This window comes from Geotrypetes seraphini, chromosome 3 (assembly GCF_902459505.1).
Source record: "Geotrypetes seraphini chromosome 3, aGeoSer1.1, whole genome shotgun sequence".
Taxonomy (NCBI): Eukaryota; Metazoa; Chordata; class Amphibia; order Gymnophiona; family Dermophiidae; genus Geotrypetes; species Geotrypetes seraphini.
Window position 1 is genome coordinate 341,198,164 of NC_047086.1, and position 19,214 is coordinate 341,217,377.

Below are 19,214 nucleotides of genomic sequence, written 5' to 3' on the forward strand. Positions count from 1 at the left end.
TGCTTCCCCTGTCACTGCTGTTAGGACTCTGCGCATGTATCAATCGCTCACTAAGCGATTGATCTGTCGGGTTTGCATGCCCCATTCAAATCATTTTCATTGATCACTAGTTCAGAATTAGCCAGAGAATCGGCCAACAGCGATCCAGTCAATATTACTAACTATCTTTAGTGCATCCAGGCCTTTGTTGCTGTTCAGCTTAAGATGATATTTTATTGCCTCTTGTGTGTGTGTCATGACGGGTGCTGATTGATTTTCTTGTGTCTAATAAATGGTGAAAATAAGCATGGTGTGTATTTGGCCTGGTACCTTTAGACTTACTGTAGGGTCCCACTTGTTCTTACTTAAGCAAGTAGTCCTGTGTCCCTCAGGTTTCTAACCAAGTACTTGAGCAGTGTTTCAGTGTTGGAATCTGATGTCAGCATTATTGATTAATTCTCTATTTGCATCCTTTCTCTATTCTACAATAGTAAAGCAGCAATTTTGAGTGTATAGTCATCACTTTTTGGAACTTTGTTTTTCTCTCCACTTAGTAAATGGAAAGGTGATAATGGTGCTGTTAGTTGTCTGTGTATCAGCCCTGATGGAAGGATGCTGCTCTCTGCTGGTCAGACTATCAAACTGTGGGACCTGGAGACAAAAGAAGTCTACAGAGTAAGTCTCTTGCCCGGATACTTAGCATATACAGCCGCAGAACCGTCATAGCAGATTTCAAATCATATATTATGAGCCGTAAGAAATAATGCTGGAATTTAGATGTCAATGGATTAATGTGGGCTAATGCTGTGATGATGCCGTTTACTGTGGTTTCGATTCACTGATATTCAGTGAAGACATACATTTCCTTGGCTGTGTCTGAGCTTGCCCATTAGACCCTCTAATTTTGTTGAATTGTACAAGAACAACATCTATATTGCTTTTGATGCATAGCAGCAAACAGTTCAATATAGTTATGCAACAGTGAATAGTGTCTTTTACTGGCATGGACAGTATCCTTTTTTTGACAAAAAAAAAAAAAGATTTGGCTAGATACTGAATCATTCATTGCCTATAATAGCATTTTCTGCTGCCATTATACATTGGGCTTTAGGAATGTAATCAGAGCAGATGGTGATTGGATTATATGAAATGACATATTTTCCTTAGCCCAATGCATTCTGCTATCACAGCATCATTGGTTCTAGGAAGAAATACAGTATTCTGATAATCTTGTGAGTGAATGTATTTTCTGTAGTCTGGAGTATCCAGTTCACAGCCAAACTGGGACTTAGTATCTTGTTTCCAGCAGTGACCAATCCAGGTCACAAGTACTTGGCAGGATCCCAAAAGAGTAAAATAGATTTTATGCTCCTTGTCCTAGAAATAAGCTGTGGATTTTCCCAAGTTGTGCAGCAGAAAAAAATGGTAGGTTATAATACCGTATGTACAACATAAGTCATGATTCCTTATTACTTCTACCCCTGACTTTTCTTGTTCCTTTTTGTGGAACTTTGAAGTTGCTCTATTTTCCACTCCAGTTGATTTCTTAGTGACATTTGGGATATTCAGTCTCTGCTTCTTCCTGATTTAGCAGCTCATGGAGCTCACAAGTCTGCAAGGCCTTTACTGCTAATATTGTAAATGATGGTAGATAAAGGCCAAATTGGCCTATTCAGCTTGCTCATTTTTCTTCCATTTTGAATGGATGCGCATAAATTTCCATTACAAACAGCAACTTTTCCTCACCATTCATGTTTTTTTTTATTTTTTTACTTGACTTCTCAATTCTTTTCCTATCATTATGTATATTACCTGGGCATACTCAGAACCTGTTAAGAATATTTGCTGCCTCCACTTCTGCCTTGCGTAATCAAAGCTGAACGTGACAAAAGATTGTGGTTTAGTCTTTTTTCCTCTCTACTAGACCACTCCAGGCAAGTGGGGTGAGTTCTATCAGCAAAGTAGAGATACTGATCTATTCCAGTGACATCACCAGTATAAGGAATGGTGCAGCTTAGAATTCTTCAGTACCGTATTTTCACGTAGATAACGCGCACCCGTGTAAAACGCGCACACGGGTATAGCGCGCGGGAAAACCGAAATATATGTTAAAAAAAATTTTTATACCGCGAACACCCGTATACCGCGCATGCTGCCCTGACTCTCCCGTCGCCGCCCGACTCGCCTCTCCCCCTTGAAGTCCTGTCCCCACCCTGAAAGCCTGATGCCCCCCCCCGATGTCCGATTCACCCCCCCCCCCAAGCAGGACCGCTCGCACCCCCACCCCGAAGGACCGCTCACACCCCCACAGCCTCCCGACCCCCCCCCAATCATGTAGAAGCTCCTACCGGTGTCCTGCTGCTTCCTCTTGGCGGTCCCGGCCCTTCTGTGAGCCCTGCGCCTGTGCTGCTTCCTCTTCCGACGGTTCCGCCCTTTCTCTGACGTCAGAGAAAGGGCGGGACCGCCGGAAGAGGAAGCAGGCGCAGGGCTCACAGAAGGGCCGGGACCGCCAAGAGGAAGCAGCAGGACACCGGTAGGAGCTTCTACATGATGGGGGCGGGTCGGGAGGCTGTGGGGTGCGAGCGGTCCTTCATGGGTGGGGGTGCGGGTGGGAGTGCGTGCGAGTGGTCGTTCGGGGGTGCGGGGTGCCGTGCGAGCGGTCCTTCGGGGTGGGGGTGCGGGTGCCATGTGAGCGGTCCTTCGGGATGGGGGTGCGAGCGGTCCTGCGGGGGGTGAACTATGTAAAAAAAAAAGTTGTAAAACGCGCAAGGTTATGCACGGTTTGTAAAATCGTGTATAACGCGCGCGTTATATGCGTGAAAATACGGTATTTCTCTCTAGCAGGTGTTATAGGTCTGGTCTGGTGCAGCAGGTCCTTTCTTGGGACTTATGCCTCTGAAGTTGAATGCATGGGCTGGTAGCTCTTGGTGTTGGATCATAGTCCTTATCTCCAGTCAGACGAGCTGGTTATCCCTCTACTGCCCCATGAGTTTTAGCTTGGTTACAGCTCTGGTAGTGGTCTCCCTGCCATTGAGGGGTGTGCTGGTCCCCACTTCACCCTTTCCCCTTCTTAGCTCCTCTGCAGCAGTTAAATTCTGGTCTTATTTCCCCGCTTGTCATGAAATAAGTTCAGTCATCGTCTCCCTCCCTCCTTCCCACCCAGATAAAAGCGAGTTACACTGATAAAACTTTTCCTAATTTAGTCACTGCTATCCAAACAGTCTCTAACAAGAAAGTATAGGTTTCTGTAATGTAAGCTTAAGAGGAACTTGGTGCTCTGAATAGGTCATACTTTTAGGCCCAGTAAATTATTCCTCAGCTTGTAAACCCAATGTAATGCTGTGTCCATTTGCTGCAAGGCTCTGTTGACCTAGAGAGGAAAACACCATTTCTTCTTTTATGCTGAGAGCTGTCCACTTCTGAGGGAATACGAAGTCTGGGGATCAGATCTGAGCTGAGGTCTTAACTGTGCCACTGTAACAGTATTGAAACAGTTGCAGACTCCTGGAAGACAAGGATGCTGGAGCTCTAAAGAATATACCCTCAACTTGCCTTTCTTCACCATTGTGAAAATCAGTGAGTAAGCTCAGCAGCAACTATCATAGCCATCCTGACTTCTCCTTATCCCACATTGATTGAGGAGTCCTTGGAGGTGAATGGCTATTTTTTTAAATTTCCTTTTATTATTGGGAAGAGTTTGCTCAGCTGAGCTGATTAATTCAGTGACTGAGCCTCTTGGGGAAATTGATGGATGAGGACCACATCCTAGAATGGCTCTGTAGGCCTCTTAAGTTTTTCTCTTTACCACTCAGATGGTGGTGTCCAAGTGGAAGATTACCTTCATGAATCGGACTTCTTTTGAAGGCTGTACAAGCTGTCTGAGGGGAAGCTGGAAAGGTTCTGACAACTGATAGTGGATGCCTTGGTCACAATGGTGAACAAGAAAACGACAATCCCAGTAGAAGGAGGCACAGCATTTAAAAATAGGAAGGTGGTGTAACTGCTAAAGTAGGCCTTTATCTCTATGCCTTTGAATCTAGTCAGCGGTCTGTGGGGGATATATAGCCTGTGTCCAGCTGCACTGGTTGCAAGAGCTCCCAGACTCGTCCATGGTGGTGGCCTTTCTTGCATATATTCTTACAACCAGTCAGTCTTCTCATGCTCAAAAGATAGCAGTTCATAAGTGCTTGTGGCTACACCATTGAGCTGCTGATGCAGCCTCCAAATTGCTTCTCGGTAAGCTCCAATTTAGGAGATGTTTGGGGAGGGTCTGGAGAAGCGAAGCTAGTGAAGCACCTGGGAGAGGCCAAGCCATAATGTCTACTAGAAGTTTATCATGCTAGGCAGCTTAGGTAGATGTTCGGTTGGGGGGGTTCCCCTCAGTGAGCCAGGGTTCCTTTGGGGTATACAGAGACAACAGGACTAAGGGCCTGCCTCTAGCCCTTTTAAAGGGGTCACAGGAAGTTCAGTAAGTAGGGAGCAGCCTCTACTTGTTCTGTCAGGAGTGGGCTCACATCACCTCTGACTAATAGGTTCTAGACTGCAGTGGTTCTCAACCCTTTCCTGGCGACCCCCCCAGCCAGTCGGGTTTTCAAGATATTCCTAATGAATATACATGAGAGAGATTTGCATACCTGTCACTTCCATTATATGCAAATCTCTCATGCATATTCATTAGGGATATCTTGAAAACCTGACCAGCTGGGGGGGGCCCTATATCAGCTAAATACTTCTCTGGCCAAAACTCTCTTACCAAGCTTGGAAGACAGCAGCGATGTCCCTAAGCCATAGATGCTGGTTCCTCAGTGACTCAAGGATGCTGCCAGCGACTGCTATACTTGGTAGAAGGGAGTTCCAGCCACCTTTTGGAGGAGGTCCTCAGCTGGCAGTGCTTGAGGATCTCTACCAGCAAGGATCAGCAAGTACTTCAACACTGGAGAAGTAAAAACAAATGTATTTCCTTATCTATTGAACATAATACAAAGACATTGCTATATACATTTCCCAAAGCTAATTTATTTCAGTCAATATGATGTATACCATCAAGTTGGTTCGAGTTTCTCTTTTTTTTTCTGTTTTCCTGTCTTCTGCAAATTCTTTAAGTGGTTGCTGTATATCGGTCTTTTGTTCTGTTGCCTCTGACAAATTAACCTTTCCATTCAGCTCGCTCTTCCCTTTTTTTTTCTTTTCTTTCTCCTTTCTCTTTGCTTTCCAGCTACCTATCAAATTTTTATCTTCTTCTCTCACCAACTCTTCTGTTCCTTCCATCTTCAGTCTACTCTCCATTACCATATTTTTACCCCCTCTTTTACAAAGCCGCACGGCAACAGCCCTGAAGCCCTTTAAATCTCTATGGGCTTCTGGGCCATTACATTACATTACATTAGAGACTTCTATTCTGCCTGTACCTTGCAGTTCTAAGCGGATTACAATTGAAGATGGCTGGACATTTCCAGGAAGTTACAAATTTTAAGGAAGGATACATAGAGATGCTGGAATAAGAGATAGGGTTAGATACAAGAGTGGAGGCTAAGAGGGTGAATTAAGGAAGTGGAGGCTAAGAGGGTAAATTTAAGGAAGGGGGGACATTTGAGGAAACTTGTAGGAGGAGAAGATTAGGGTTGGTTATATGGTGGAGTATGCAGGGAGGGGGATGTTATGGAGGAGGGGGGATTACCTACCACAAAGCTTTGTGAAAAAGGGGGTTAGACTTTTATTTATATATTCAAAACAAATATAACAAGTAAATACTCTTGTCGATAGAAACCCAGAATTAAGGAACTGGAAATATATCATTAAGAAATCAATTTACTCCTCCTTAGACCATAACTTAGGAGAGAGAAGACCCCAAAAAATTTTGATTCGATTCAGCCTATTGAATTGATTTTTCGATTCGATTTTCCTGCCCAAGTGGATTTTTTATATTTTTTTTCTTCAAAACATTCTGGTGGGTTTATTTTATAGCTTTTTCACCCCCTTTGCTCTCTCTTACTCACATTGGTGCTGTGGTGTAAACAATATAAACAAATAAAAAAGACTTTTCCTTGCTCTAAGTCCTAGCTCACGTTTGCGGTCTAAAACCAACTCTGGCAGGATACACATTTCCAAATCTGACATATTGTAATCACAAAACAGAAGATAAATTTTTTTTCTACCTTTTGTTGTCTGGCCATTATTCAAATCTTGTTGGTCCCAGGCTCTAGTTGTCTTCTGATAACTTGTTTGCCAGGGTCTTCTTTCTTCGTGCTAGCCATCCATCTCTGTCCTCCCCTTCCATTTTCCTTCCCTCCCCTAGAGGTCTAGCATCTTTACTTTTTTTCATCTCCATCCACAGATCCACCTTTTATCCCAGGACAAGCAGGCAGCATATTCTTGACTGATGGGTGACGGCACCTACGGAGCCCCGGTACGGACAATTTTAGAGTGATTGCACTCTAAGAACTTTAGAAAGTTCTAGCTAGGCCGCACCGCGAGTGCGCGAGTGCCTTCCCGCCCGACGGAGGCGTGCGGTCCCCAGTTTCTTTAGTTTCCGCGGAGCTAAGAAGACGCGTGTTTCCAACGGCTGTTGGAAAATTTTTTTCATTGATACTCGCCTTCCCGCTCGCGCGTTGTTTTTCTTCGAGAATTATTCTCTTTCTTATTTTATTCGTTTGTGTTAAAAAAAAAAAAAAAAAAATTTAACTTTTTTTCGATTTTTTTCGGTCAGCCCCGGCAGGGCCTGTTGGCACCATCGAAGCCTCGAGCTTCGATTTTGCTACAGCCGTTTTTCCATTCATGCCCCCGTCACCGGGTTTTAAAAAGTGCCAGCGGTGTGCGCGCCCTATATCTCTTTCCGACCCGCACAAGTGGTGCCTACAGTGTCTGGGTCCGGACCACAGGGCTGAAACCTGCACCCGCTGTAGTTCTCTTCAAAAGAGAACTTTGAAAAACCGGCAAATACAACAGCAGATCCTGTTCGGTACCGCTATGGAAATTCCTCCGGTATCGACATCGCAACTTCCTCCAAACCCCGACACCGACAGTTTCGGCACCGCAAGCTACATCCCCGGTCGCAACCAGTAAGTAAGCCGACTAAGAAGCCTTCCCCTACTGTCCTCGGGCCGCCAGTCGAGCAAGCAGTGAGCCAAGTCCTGCAGACTGCGCGCCGGCCCCGTAAGCGCTCCGCTCCCATCATCGGCATCGACTTCACCCGAGTGTCGAGCTGCACCGCAGGTAGCGAGCAAGAAAAAAGCGGTACCGGTGCCATCGGGACCAACGTTGGATGAGCGTATTGCCTCTATCCTTCAGGCCCAACTTAAGGAGCAATTGCAACAATTGCTCCCGGCTCTATTGACTCCGAGCCTTCCAGTGTCGGTACCTACTGAGCCTTCGATGCCGATTGTCGATCAGCCTCTATTATCGGCATCGACATTATCGGCACCGCAGAAATCTTTATCCATGCCTATTCTATCAGCAGAACCAAAGTCTCATCGACGAACTGTTCCTTCAGCTTCTGATCCGGTACCGGTCTCTGAAACCCGTACCGCTGTGCAGTCACCAGGTACCGTATCGACCCGTTCGGGGAAATCGGTACGCAAGACCAAACATACCGAGACATCCACTCCACTCTCTCAGGGCCATCTTCAATCGATACGGGACCCTGACTTGTGGGACGACTCTGATGATCCCCTCGGTACCGAGGAAGATTATTCGTCTGATGAGGATGATCCATCGGTAACCAGAGCACTCCTCCTTCACCAAATTCTTAAGGGAGATGTCAGACACTCTTTCTATTCCTCTAGAGTCTGACTCTAAAAAATCCAAAGCGTTTCTCGATGCTTTGGATTTTGACCAACCTCCCAAAGAGTTTTTAAAGTTGCCCCTCCATGACATCTTGAGGGAAACTTTCTATAAAAATTTGGAAACTCCTTTGACAATACCAGGAGCCCCGAGAAAACTAGAATCTCTTTATAAAGTGATTCCTATCCCAGGGTTTGACAAACACCAACTTCCCCATGAGTCTCTGCTGGTGGAGTCGACCCTGAAGAAATCTACGGGAGCTAGTGTTTACGCATCTGTCCCTCCTGGCAGAGAGGGCAAGGCCATGGATAAATTTGGGAAACGCCTTTACCAAAATGCGATGTTGGCCAACCGTTCAGGTAACTACGCGTTTCACTTCTCTTTTTACCTCAAACATCTCATCCAACAGGTGACCTCTTTTCAAAAGTATATTCCGGACCGTAAACTTCCTGCTTTTCAGCAATGCACCTCTAGCCTTTTGCAACTCAGAAAGTTTATGGTCCGTTCAATTTATGATACTTTTGAACTGACATCACGGGCCACTGCTATGTCTGTGGCAATGAGAAGGTTGGCATGGCTTCGAGTATCAGACCTGGATGTGAACCACCAGGACCGACTTGCCAATGCGCCCTGCCTAGGGGATGAGCTGTTTGGGGAGTCCATGGATACCACCACCCAAAAGTTATCTGCCCATGAAACTAGGTGGGACACCTTGTTAAAAAACAAGAAGAAACCTCCTCCTCCTCGTCCATTTAGACAACAATCTACGTATCAGAGGAGATTTTCGGCTCGGCCGGCTCAGCCTCATCCTCCCCAACCTCAGAGGCAACGCCAACAGCACCAACAGGCTCGTCAGCAGCAACAGCCTAACGTTAAACCTGCTCCTCAACCTAAGCCGACACAGCCCTTTTGACTCCCTTCTCCAGGGCATTGCCAGTCTCCCTCCTGTTCTCTTCCTCAGCCCATAGGAGGTCGACTTCGAATTTTTCTCTCTCGCTGGGAAGTAATCACCTCCGACCAGTGGGTTCTTTCAATCATAGCCCACGGCTACTCCCTAAACTTCCAGACTCCTCCACCATTAGGCCTGCCAAAAGAGTCTGCTTCCAACCACTCTCAGTCCCTCCTTCTTCTCAATGCCATCGAACCAGTTCCTCAAGACCAACAAGGCCTGGGATTTTACTCCCGGTACTTTCTAGTACCCAAAAAGACCGGAGACCTCAGACCAATATTAGATCTCAGAGATCTCAACAAGTGTCTGGTCAAGGAGAAGTTCAAAATGTTATCTCTTGCAACCCTATATCCTCTTCTCTCTCAGGGCGACTGGCTATGCTCTCTCGATCTCAAGGAGGCGTACACTCACATTCCTATCTAACGTCCAGGCAATATCTACGCTTCCTCGTCAACCAGCATCATTACCAGTACAAGGTGTTACCCTTCGGTCTAGCCTCCTCTCCCAGGGTATTCACCAAATGTCTGATTGTGGTCGCGGCTTATCTCCGCTCTCACAATTTTCAAGTCTTCCCTTATCTGGACGACTGGCTGATCAAGGCTTATTCTCCTCAGGCCGTTCAACTTGCCACCAATCAGACCATTCTCTTCCTTCAACTGTTAGGGTTCGAAATCAATCTACCCAAGTCGCATCTAATTCCAACTCAGCGACTTCAATTCATTGGGGCCATTCTGGACACACTTCAGATGAGGGCATTTCTTCCAACAAATCACCTTCACAACATTCTTCATCTCTGTCAACGGGTGTTGCAGCAAACGTCCATCTCTGCAAATCACATGATGGTGCTCTTGGGGCACATGGCCTCCACAGTGCATGTCACCCCCTTCGCACGTCTCCACCTACGTACTCCTCAATGGACCTTAGCGAACCAGTGGTCCCAAGCGACGGATCCTTGTTCACAACTCATATCTGTGACCTCGTCTCTTCGGCAGTCGCTTCTTTGGTGGTTGACATCTTCAAATCTATCCAGAGGTCTGCTATTCCATCTACCTCCTCATCAACTGGTCATCACCACGGATTCCTCCCCCTATGCATGGGGAGCTCACTTGAACGAGTTCCAAACTCAGGGGTTTTGGACTACCCAGGAAAAGAAATTCCTTTTTGGCTTTGTCTGCTTCCTGTGTGGTGTGGCAAGATGGACCACCTCCTGCTTTCTGCAGTTACAGGTGAGAATTCCTTGCTGCACCTTCCTTTTACTGGAATAGTTCAGGATCTCTACTTTGATTTTCTGGTAGGGTAGACTGAACACACTTATCTGGACTGGTTTAGAAGGACTCAAAGAAAGGAAATGTCCAAATACTGTGTCCGTATATGGACATTTCAGTTAAGGACGGGCTGGGGAGGGTTTTGATGGCTAGGATGGTTAAGATGGGCTGGAATGAGCTTTGATGGAGACTCCAGTAGATGGAACCTAAGCACACTACTGGGCAGGGCTCTGGGTTTCTGGCCCAGTAATATCTAAGAAATAGGACCATTCAAACTAAATTAATTTATGGAGCTTGTATGGTTGGGCAGACTGGTTGGACCACTTGGGTCTTTATCTGCTGTCATTTACTATGTTACTATAAAATAAGTAATGACTACATTTCACCATCTGTATCTTAATCCCAATTCATTGTTCTAGCCTTGCTCAAGCGCGCTGTAAAGACCTATGATCACCAAAATTGTGGCTTGTTAATTGCACATGTTTGGCATGTTTATTTCTGACATAAAATTTGATAGTCAAATATTTTGGCATAATATGTCTCTTATTTCATTTGCTGTCATACAGGTTCCAATTTTAAGGGTGCCAAGGAGTATCTATGCTTAGTTTAGTACTAGTATCCTATTTTGATAAGATGTAGTAGATTTGGCCCTGGGTGTGGCTATTTTCCTTTTTCTTTTTCTTTTTTTCTTCCCTTCACTGCTCTAATTTTTATATTAGGTTTAATTGCTTCTTCTGGTCCCTGCTGAGGTTTCTCTCTGTGCTTCGAAATGGGATTTAATCGTAGATGTCTGACTTGCCTGTCTCTTTCTACAGCAATTCACAGGTCATTCAACAGCAGTATCATCACTTATGTTCATCACAGAGAGACCTGCCAGCGATAGCCAACCCTTTGATGGCATCACAGGCCTCTACTTCCTGTCTGGAGCTGTGCATGACCGATTACTCAGCGTATGGTATGTTGACTTTCTCACTTCATCCTCATTTTACATGAAATATGAAACAGAAGTGAATCCTGTACCAAAATATGAGTTTTACTATACATACTTGCATAACCTATGTTATGGGATTCTTGCATGAAACCAAATATGCCATGAAAATGGAAGAGCAGAAAATTTGAATTCTTGCTTTTATAAATATGCTTGACTGTGAGGAGTGGCCTAGTGTTAGAGCTGTTGCCTCAGCACCCTGAGGTTATGGGATCAAATTTATTTATTTATTCAATTTTCTATACTGTTCTCCCAGGGGAGCTCAGAAAGGTTTACATGAATTTAGTCAGGTACTCAAGCATTTTTCTTTGTCTGTCCCGGGGGGCTCACAATCTATCTAATGTACTTGGGGCAATGGGAGGATTAAGTGACTTGCCCAGGGTCACAAGGAGCAGCATGGATTTGAACCCACAACCTCAGGGTGCCGAGGCTGTACCTTTAACCACTGTGCCACACACTACTTCTTGTGACCCTGGGCAAATCACTTAATCTTCCATTGCCCCGGGTACAAAATAAACCACTTTGAATGTGTAATCACAAAAAGGTGGTATACAAGTCCCTTTTCCTTGCCCCCTCTACCTTATGCATATACAGTCGATTCCACCTAAGTGCACGTCGGATAAGCACACACTCCAGTTATCCGCACCCTACTACCGCGGTCCCGATTTTTTTCCCATTAAAGTCAATGGATGTAAACGCCGGATATTTGTACTTCTGATAAGCACACAATCCGCTTATCGCACCGATGTCATAGGTCCCACTTCTGTTCTTTCACGTTACATTTGCTCTGGTTAATTGCAATCACGGGTCTTCTGTATTTATTGCACCACATTTACTATCCCCCCTCCCCGGAACGTCACTGCATCGCGAGCCATCCAAGGCTGCGAGTAGATGGGAGACCTACGGCAGCGCGACAAGCACTCACCAGCACCTTCCTCTCAGCACTTCTTTCTGTTGCCGCCATCATCTCAGGTAGTTGCCGATACTGGCTAAACGACCGCCTGACTAAAAAGTGATACTCCTATTAAGCTCACGCTCAGCTTAAGTGCATGTGGCGATCTGGTCCGGAGGCCTTGCACTTAAGCGGCGTCAACTGTACTTGATTCTCTTCTGATTGGCAGTTAATCTGTAAGGAAGAATCAGAGGAACAGAAAGAGATGAAGGCTGTTACTTATCATATGGCTTATCCATAGCATCTACTATTCCTTCCTCTTCCTTAGCGATCCTATGCACTTGTACCAAGCTTGCTTAAATTCAGAGTTCTTGCTTGTACTGCTGTTTTATGTTTTGATCCTGAAAATTGTTTCCTCTACCCCTGTCTTGTACCTTTTTAAAAGAAAAAAAAACTGGGCTCAGGTATGCCCGCATGGCAGAATTATTGGGTATGTTAATACTTAAGGTGAGGGCATAAGTAAAATTTTGTCCTGGAATAGTGATGTAAAGTACTAAATTAAACTTTTAATTAGTAGGTTTAATAGTTTGTGGAGAGTTTCACCAAATGAGTGGAGTGCCGCAAGGTTTGGTGCTTGGACCCGTGCTCCTCAACATATTTTTAAACGACCTGGAAATTGGTACGACGAGTGAGGTTAAAAATTTGCAGACGATACGAAGTTATTCACAGTAGTGAAGACGCAGGAGGAAGCGAAGACCTGCAATGTGACATAAACATGCTCGAAAAATGGGCTGTGACATGGCAAATGAGGTTTAGCGTGGATAAGTGTAAGGTGATGTATGTTGGTAACAAAAATCTTATACACGAATACAGGATGTCCGGTACAGTACTTGGAGAGACCCCCCAGGAAAGAGACTTGGGTGTACTGGGCGACAAGTCAATGAAGCCATCCGCGCAATGCATGGTGATGGCGAAAAGGACAAACAGAATGCTAGGAATGATTAAGAAGGGGATCACAAACAGAATGGAGAAGGTTATCATGCCGCTGTACCGGGCCATGGTATGCCCTCACCTGGAATACTGCATCCAGCACTGGTCGTCGTACATGAAGAAGGACACAGTACTACACGAAAGAGTCCAGAGAAGATCGATTAAAATGGTTAAGGGGCTGGAGGAGTTGACATACAGTGAGAGATTAGAGAAACTGGGCCTCTTCTCCCTTGAAAAGAGGAGACTGAGAGGGGACATGATCGAAACATTCAAGATAATGAAGGGAATAGACTTAGTAGATAAAGACAGGTTGTTCACCCTCTCCAAGGAAGAGAGAACGAGAGGGCACTCTCTAAAGTTAAAAGGGGATAGATTCCGTACACACTAAGGAAGTTTTTCTTCACCCAGAGTAGTAGAAAACTGGAATGCTCTTCCGGAGGCTGTTATATAGGGGAAAACACCCTCCAGGGATTTAAGAAATAGTTAGACAAGTTCCTGCTGAACCAGAATGTATGCAGGTAAGGCTAATCTCAGGGCACTGGTCTTTGACCTAAGAGTCGCCGCGTGAGCGGACTGCTGGGCACGATGGACCACTGGTCTGACCCAGCAGCAGCAATTCTTATGTTCTTATGATTGTGTAATGCATTAGTGCTACTACTAAGTCTACTCGATATTAACCCCATACATATTTTGAGGGGTTCTGCTGTGCATTGCTCAGACCCTTCCAGCTCCTGTGCATGTACCCCTACATCTGACAGCTACCTGCCCAAAGCTGAGTTATCTTAGCCTCTTGTAAGCATCTTGTGCTTTCAGTAAAGTTACAGCCAACCAATAAGGGTTCGGGCAAACTTGAAAGGTCCAGGTTTTTATCTACCTTAGTAAATGGTTTAGGTCTGAATTGGTGCAGCAGCAGAATGTTTAAGAAGGCTCCCATCAGGCCTGAGCTACAGTTCTGACCTTGGGCTGAGGAATTGAGAAGGTCCTGCTCCTGGCTCAGTCTGCAGACCACCACCTAGTTGAGCTCCTGGTAGTGATTGTGGGGAAGTTATGAAATGCCAGGGTGATCCTGGGTCTGTGGACCTCCAGCAACTGCTGGGGACAGGATCTACATAGAGCCGATAAGATCCAGTTTGGGGTTGGGAGTGCCCAATTGTCTTCCCAATTGATAGCAATTAAGTCACTGGTCCTTGAATTCATTTTGCAGAAAGAAAAGGCAGGAAGCTGATAGCAGCTGGTACAGGGAAGCCCATGCCACCTGAGGCAGGCTGGAACATAGCTGATTGCATCCGGTGAATAGAAGATCATCAGTGGGCTCCTCCTGCTTTGCCTCTTAACAACAATTCAGTAAGGCAGGTTGAAGAGCTCTCCAGCACTGAAGCCCCTGCTCCCACAGCCTGATAGGTTCCAGCAGAAATGGTGGGCATTTTAGCTGCATATTTACGCAGTACAAGGAGGTCATAAGCATGCTCCAAATGGTTGAAAGGTATCCCAGAAATGGGAGAGGCCTGCCCCTCTGAGCTCTGGGGACCTGCAGGTGGCAAGGTCCTGTAGCAATTTCTGACAGCAGCAACTGGTCAAGGAGCTAGTAAACTGCTTGTACAATGTCATTGCTGCCTCCAGGTTCAGAGGCCAGGCTCCAGCAAAGCAAAAATGCACCAAATGAATGGGAGGGCCTCTTGGACTGGCTGGAGGGCTGTGCCATGGCATCAGTCTACAAAAGGCTTGGTGGGCACTTGAGGTCAACAAGGAGGACCTTGAGCCTGTAGCAGAGAACTCCTCAGAGGAAAGGGAGGCATTCCTATATGAGGGGGATGAGTCGCATGCTGGAGGGTCTTCTCATTTTCTAGGTCATATTCTCCTTGAGGATAGCAAAGACTTTTGTTGAGGGCATGTTGGAGGGTGACCTCATTCTGGAGTCATAAGAGGCTGAATAGGTCCTTTGTGCTCCACAAGGCCCTATGATAGATAGTGTTAGAGGAATGGGGGTTCCTGGAGGTGATCTTGAGAGGCTCCAAGATTTGGGGTAGGTTTTACCCTCTGCCAAAGGAGGACTTGGACCAGCTGTTCTTTCTCTCTGGGGTGGATATGCTGGTGGCAGCAGTTGTAAGGGAATGGGACTTGTATCCCACCTTTTTGTGGCTACACATTCAAAGCAGTTTACGTATTTACAGGTATTTGGGGCAATGGAAGATTAAGTGACTTGCCCAGGGTCACAAAGAACAGCACTGGTATTCGATCCCACAACCTCAGGGTGCTACCACTAGCTAAGCCTCGCCTCCAAGTGCCATCATCTTGGTGGAAAGGGGAATGGCCCTCAAGAATGTCCAAGCCAGGCGCTTGGAGGATTACTTTAAGGAGATTGACATAGAGAAATATAGAGTATGATGGCAGAAAAGGGCTGACGGCCCAACAAGTCCGCCCACTCAAGAACCCTCCCTCCCTCCCACAAGAATCCGTCTATTAAGCATTCCTCTTGAGCGACCCCACCTGTCTGTCCCATCGTCCCTTGAAGTCAAGTGTGTTACTGGCCTCAACTACCTGACGTGGAAGACCATTCCATCAATCAATTACCCTTTCGGTGAAGAAGTATGTCCTGGTGTCCCCATGAAATCTTCCCCCTCTGAGCTTTAGCGGATGCCCTCTTGTCACCTTGGGACCGGTAAGAAAAAAGATTTCTTCCTCCACCTCAATGCGGCCTGTGATGTATTTTGAATGTTTCTGTCATGTCCCCTCTTTCTCTACACTCTTCGAGAGAATACAGGCGTAGTCTGCGCAGATGTTCTTCATATGGGAGATCCTTAAGAGATTTTCACTGATGCAGTCCTAGGGATGCAGGTTGCTATTTGTGGGGCTATGCAGCTAGGGCTCTCTTTTGCTGAATCCAGCAATGTCCAATACTCAGTCAGCAAGATTAGAATCTGAGGTGACCTTACTAGATGTTGCCCTTTATGATTTGGGACGGGTTGGCTGCCTCTGCAGTGATGATGTGATGAGCACACTGACTCTGGAATTGTTTCTTGGACTTGATCTCCAAGTTAAGGCTTAACAGGCTTCCCTGTAGAGGTTGTCTTCTCTTCAAAGAGAATCTGGAAAAGTTGGTAAAAAAATATGGGTGAGACAAATTTCAGGTTACTTGACGATTGTTTCAGGATGCTTTGGAGGTTGACAGGGCCCAGGTTATGCTCTAAGGATTGGAATTATACCCGCCCAAGGAGAGGGGCTCTTACTTCTCTAGGTTGTCTTCTGGCTGGTTCAGGAAGGCTCTATCCTTCTTGTGGCACCCAAAAGTCCCATGAGAGGCAGCAGGCTCATTCTAAATGGCCATGAATAGTGGCTGGCTTAGCAGTTTTGGCTTGGAGTGGGGCCTGCATTACATTAAGTTGTTTAGGTTCTGGAGGTGGTAGTGTGGCTGCATTCTGGAATTTGTGATTCTCTGGTTAAGAGGCAGGCTATAGCTACTTTTTGCCCATTGTGGACTTTAATGCAGCACTTTTGAATCCTGAAATTGAGAACCGCTGTCTGTCAGGGTGAGTTTCTTAATTAGCTGGGTTTGACAGAGGCTTGCTTACATATTCCATTGTGCCTAGAGCATAAAAGGTTTTAGCAGTTTTGTATGCTGTTGCCCCTTGGGCTAGCAACAGTCCTCAGGACCACCTCTAAGGTCATGGTGATGTCCCCCTACCTGAATGATTGGCTGATTTGAGCAGACTCGGATAAAGGGGTCTTGCAGGCCACAGATCAGGTGATCTAGGACCCAGAATTGTTGTTTGGGTTGTCAAATATGCCATCACAGTCCCTTAAGTACCTGGACAACATCTGTAAGACAAAAGAGAGAAGTGTCTAATCAAGGAGAAGTTTGCAGGCTGGAAGACGACTTGGCAAACCACCTTAGTGCATAAGGCCCCTAAAGTCTGGGATCACCTTTAGGTGCTGGGCTCCATGGCAGCAGTGATGAAGCTAGATCTGCAAGCAAGTGTCCACATGTCTCTTAGAGCGAATTCTCCTTCCCAGGTGTTCTTAGTTTTCAGAACTACAAAAACTCAGCTTCCACTTTAGGGAGAGGTGTGGTATTCTCTCCAATAGTGTGACCACTGGGAGATTCCTTAAGCACCTACATGGCACACACTTTATGAAAGTTAAGGCTGTCATGAATCAGGGAATACACAGATCCAACACTGACATTCAGCTTTTCTGTCATCTGTTTTCGCTAATCAGTTCCAGGGCTCGCTCTTCATTCTGTGTGGTAGTGGCTGTCACTGGAAATCCAGAGCACTCTGCATCAGTAGCATTCATACAGCCATCCTTAAGCGGTCTGTGGAGTGGGACTAAGGTTTGTCTGTCCCCCAAAGGCGTTTCCTTTACTATGTCTTACTTGTAGTCAAGAAAACTATTTTATCTAGCTGGATTTCAGAGGACTCTCCTCCTACTGCGCTGTGGCAAGCTAAATTGCGGGAATTGGCCACTTTTGAACGAACCACCCACCTCCCATGGTTGACTTCTTAGCTAGCTTTGATAGGAAATACTACGTGGCCCTGTGGGATAGCTTGCTGAAATCCACCTCTGTTCTGGAGCCAGTACCTTAATGACCTGCCTAATTTTGGTCTTCCGCTTGCGAGGTGAGGATTCCTTTTGGTTCTCGGGAGCTTTTTTCTGCTCTACTCCTATTGATGAAATATGCAAAGCTGCTACTTGGTCCTCGGGTACAAGTGGATCAATTTTTCACTGTCAAAAATTACAAGGACTAGGGGGGACACTCGATGAAGTTACAGGGAAATACTTTAAAACCAATAGGAGGAAATTTTTTTTCACTCGGAGAATTGTTAAGCTCTGGAACGTGTTGCCAGAGGATGTGGTAAGAGTGAATATCATAGTTGATTTTAAGAAAGGTTTGGTCAAGTTCCTCGAGGAAAAGTCCATAGTCAGAACGCCGCGGCCAAGCTTATTTTCGCAAAAGGCAAGTTCGATCACGTCTCCCCACTCCTCTCCAAGCTTCACTGGCTCCCAGTATACTCCAGAGTCCTCTATAAATGTGCCTGCTTAGCCTTCAAGATTCTACATTGCATCCTTCCCCCCGTTATCCCACTCCTTTGGAATTCCTCTAACCCACTCTCCTCTAGATCCTCCCAAAAACTGAAACTATCTTTCCCATCTACAAAAGGTATATCCTGCGCAGGAAAACTTGGAACATCCCTCCCCTTTAGAACCACAGAACTCTGGAACAACCTCTCATCCCTGCTCAGAAATTCTAGCTCCTTCCAATCCTTCCGTAAACACTTGAAAACTCGGCTCTTTTCAAAAATCTAATCACCCCCCGTTCTCTAGTACCCTGTCCCTCTCTATCTTCTCAGTCCCTCTCCTATATCCATCTTTGTAGTTCCTTTCCTCTCAACCTCTGTAAACTGTGCCGAGCTCTGCGCTTGCGGAGATGGTGCGGTATACAAACCTAAGGTTTAGTTTAGGTTAGTTTAGTCTGTTATTTAGAGACATGAGGGAAGCCACTGCTTTCCCTGTATTGGTAGCATGGAATTTGGCCAGATACTAGTGACCTGTATTGGCCACCATGAGAATGGGCTATAGGGCTTGATGAACCATTGATCTGATCCAGTAAGGCTATTCTTATGTTATGTTCATTCTTTCACCTCTCATTACTGCCTGGAATCTTATTCCAGACTAGTATTTAAGCCCGTTACATTAACGGGTGCTAGAATATATGTCTGTCTGTCTTTCTTTCTGTCTCTCTCCCTCTCACTGTCTTTCTTTCTGTCTGTCTGTCTCTCTCCATGACTCCTTTGTCTGTCTTTCTGTGTCTCTTCCTGCCCTTGTGTCTTTCTTCTTTTCTTTCTATCTCCCTCCCTCCCACTGTCTGTTTTTCCTTTTATCCCTCCCCCTCCATTTTTCTGTGCAGCAGCATTCCCTCCCCCTCCATTTCCATCCTCCCACACCACTTCCCTGTGCAGCAGCAGCGTTTTCCCCTACCCCCCTTTCCCTTCCCGCGGTCTGGCCGGCTCCCTTAGTCCCTTGCCGCCCTCCCCCCCACTTCCCTTCCCTCGTTCCCAACAAATCTGCCGACTCCAGCAGCACTCAACAAACACTGCTTCGGGGCCTTCTACTGCCCTGATTTACTCTGACACGTCCCTGATGACATCATCAGAGACGCAGCAGAGCAAATCAGGGCAATAGAAGGCCACGAAGCAGCGTGTGTAGAGTGCTGTGGATGCTGCTGGAGTTGGCAGGTTTGTCGGGACCGCGGGAAGGGAAGGGGGGCGGCAAGGGACTAAGTGAGCCGGTCAGATGGCAGGAAGGGATGGGAGGGTCAGACCGCGATGGGAGGGTCAACGGGGGTTCGGGTGCTTCGAGAGGGGTGCGAGGGGG

General features: G+C 46.2%; 1 protein-coding gene and 1 non-coding gene across 2 annotated transcripts in view; both read left to right on the forward strand.

Annotated features, from left to right (window-relative positions):
• Window positions 1-19,214, forward strand: part of WDR43 (WD repeat domain 43) — a 160,472-nt gene that overhangs the window by 46,755 nt on the left and 94,503 nt on the right. Inside the window, exons 4-5 of the mRNA XM_033935972.1 lie at window positions 534-654; window positions 10,788-10,927. Of these exons, the coding sequence (XP_033791863.1) occupies window positions 534-654; window positions 10,788-10,927 (261 nt within the window). The remainder of the gene's footprint in view (window positions 1-533; window positions 655-10,787; window positions 10,928-19,214) is intronic.
• On the forward strand, window positions 781-863 carry LOC117358341. Its single transcript, XR_004539036.1, has one exon. It is a non-coding gene; the product is annotated as a small nucleolar RNA SNORD53/SNORD92 (small nucleolar RNA).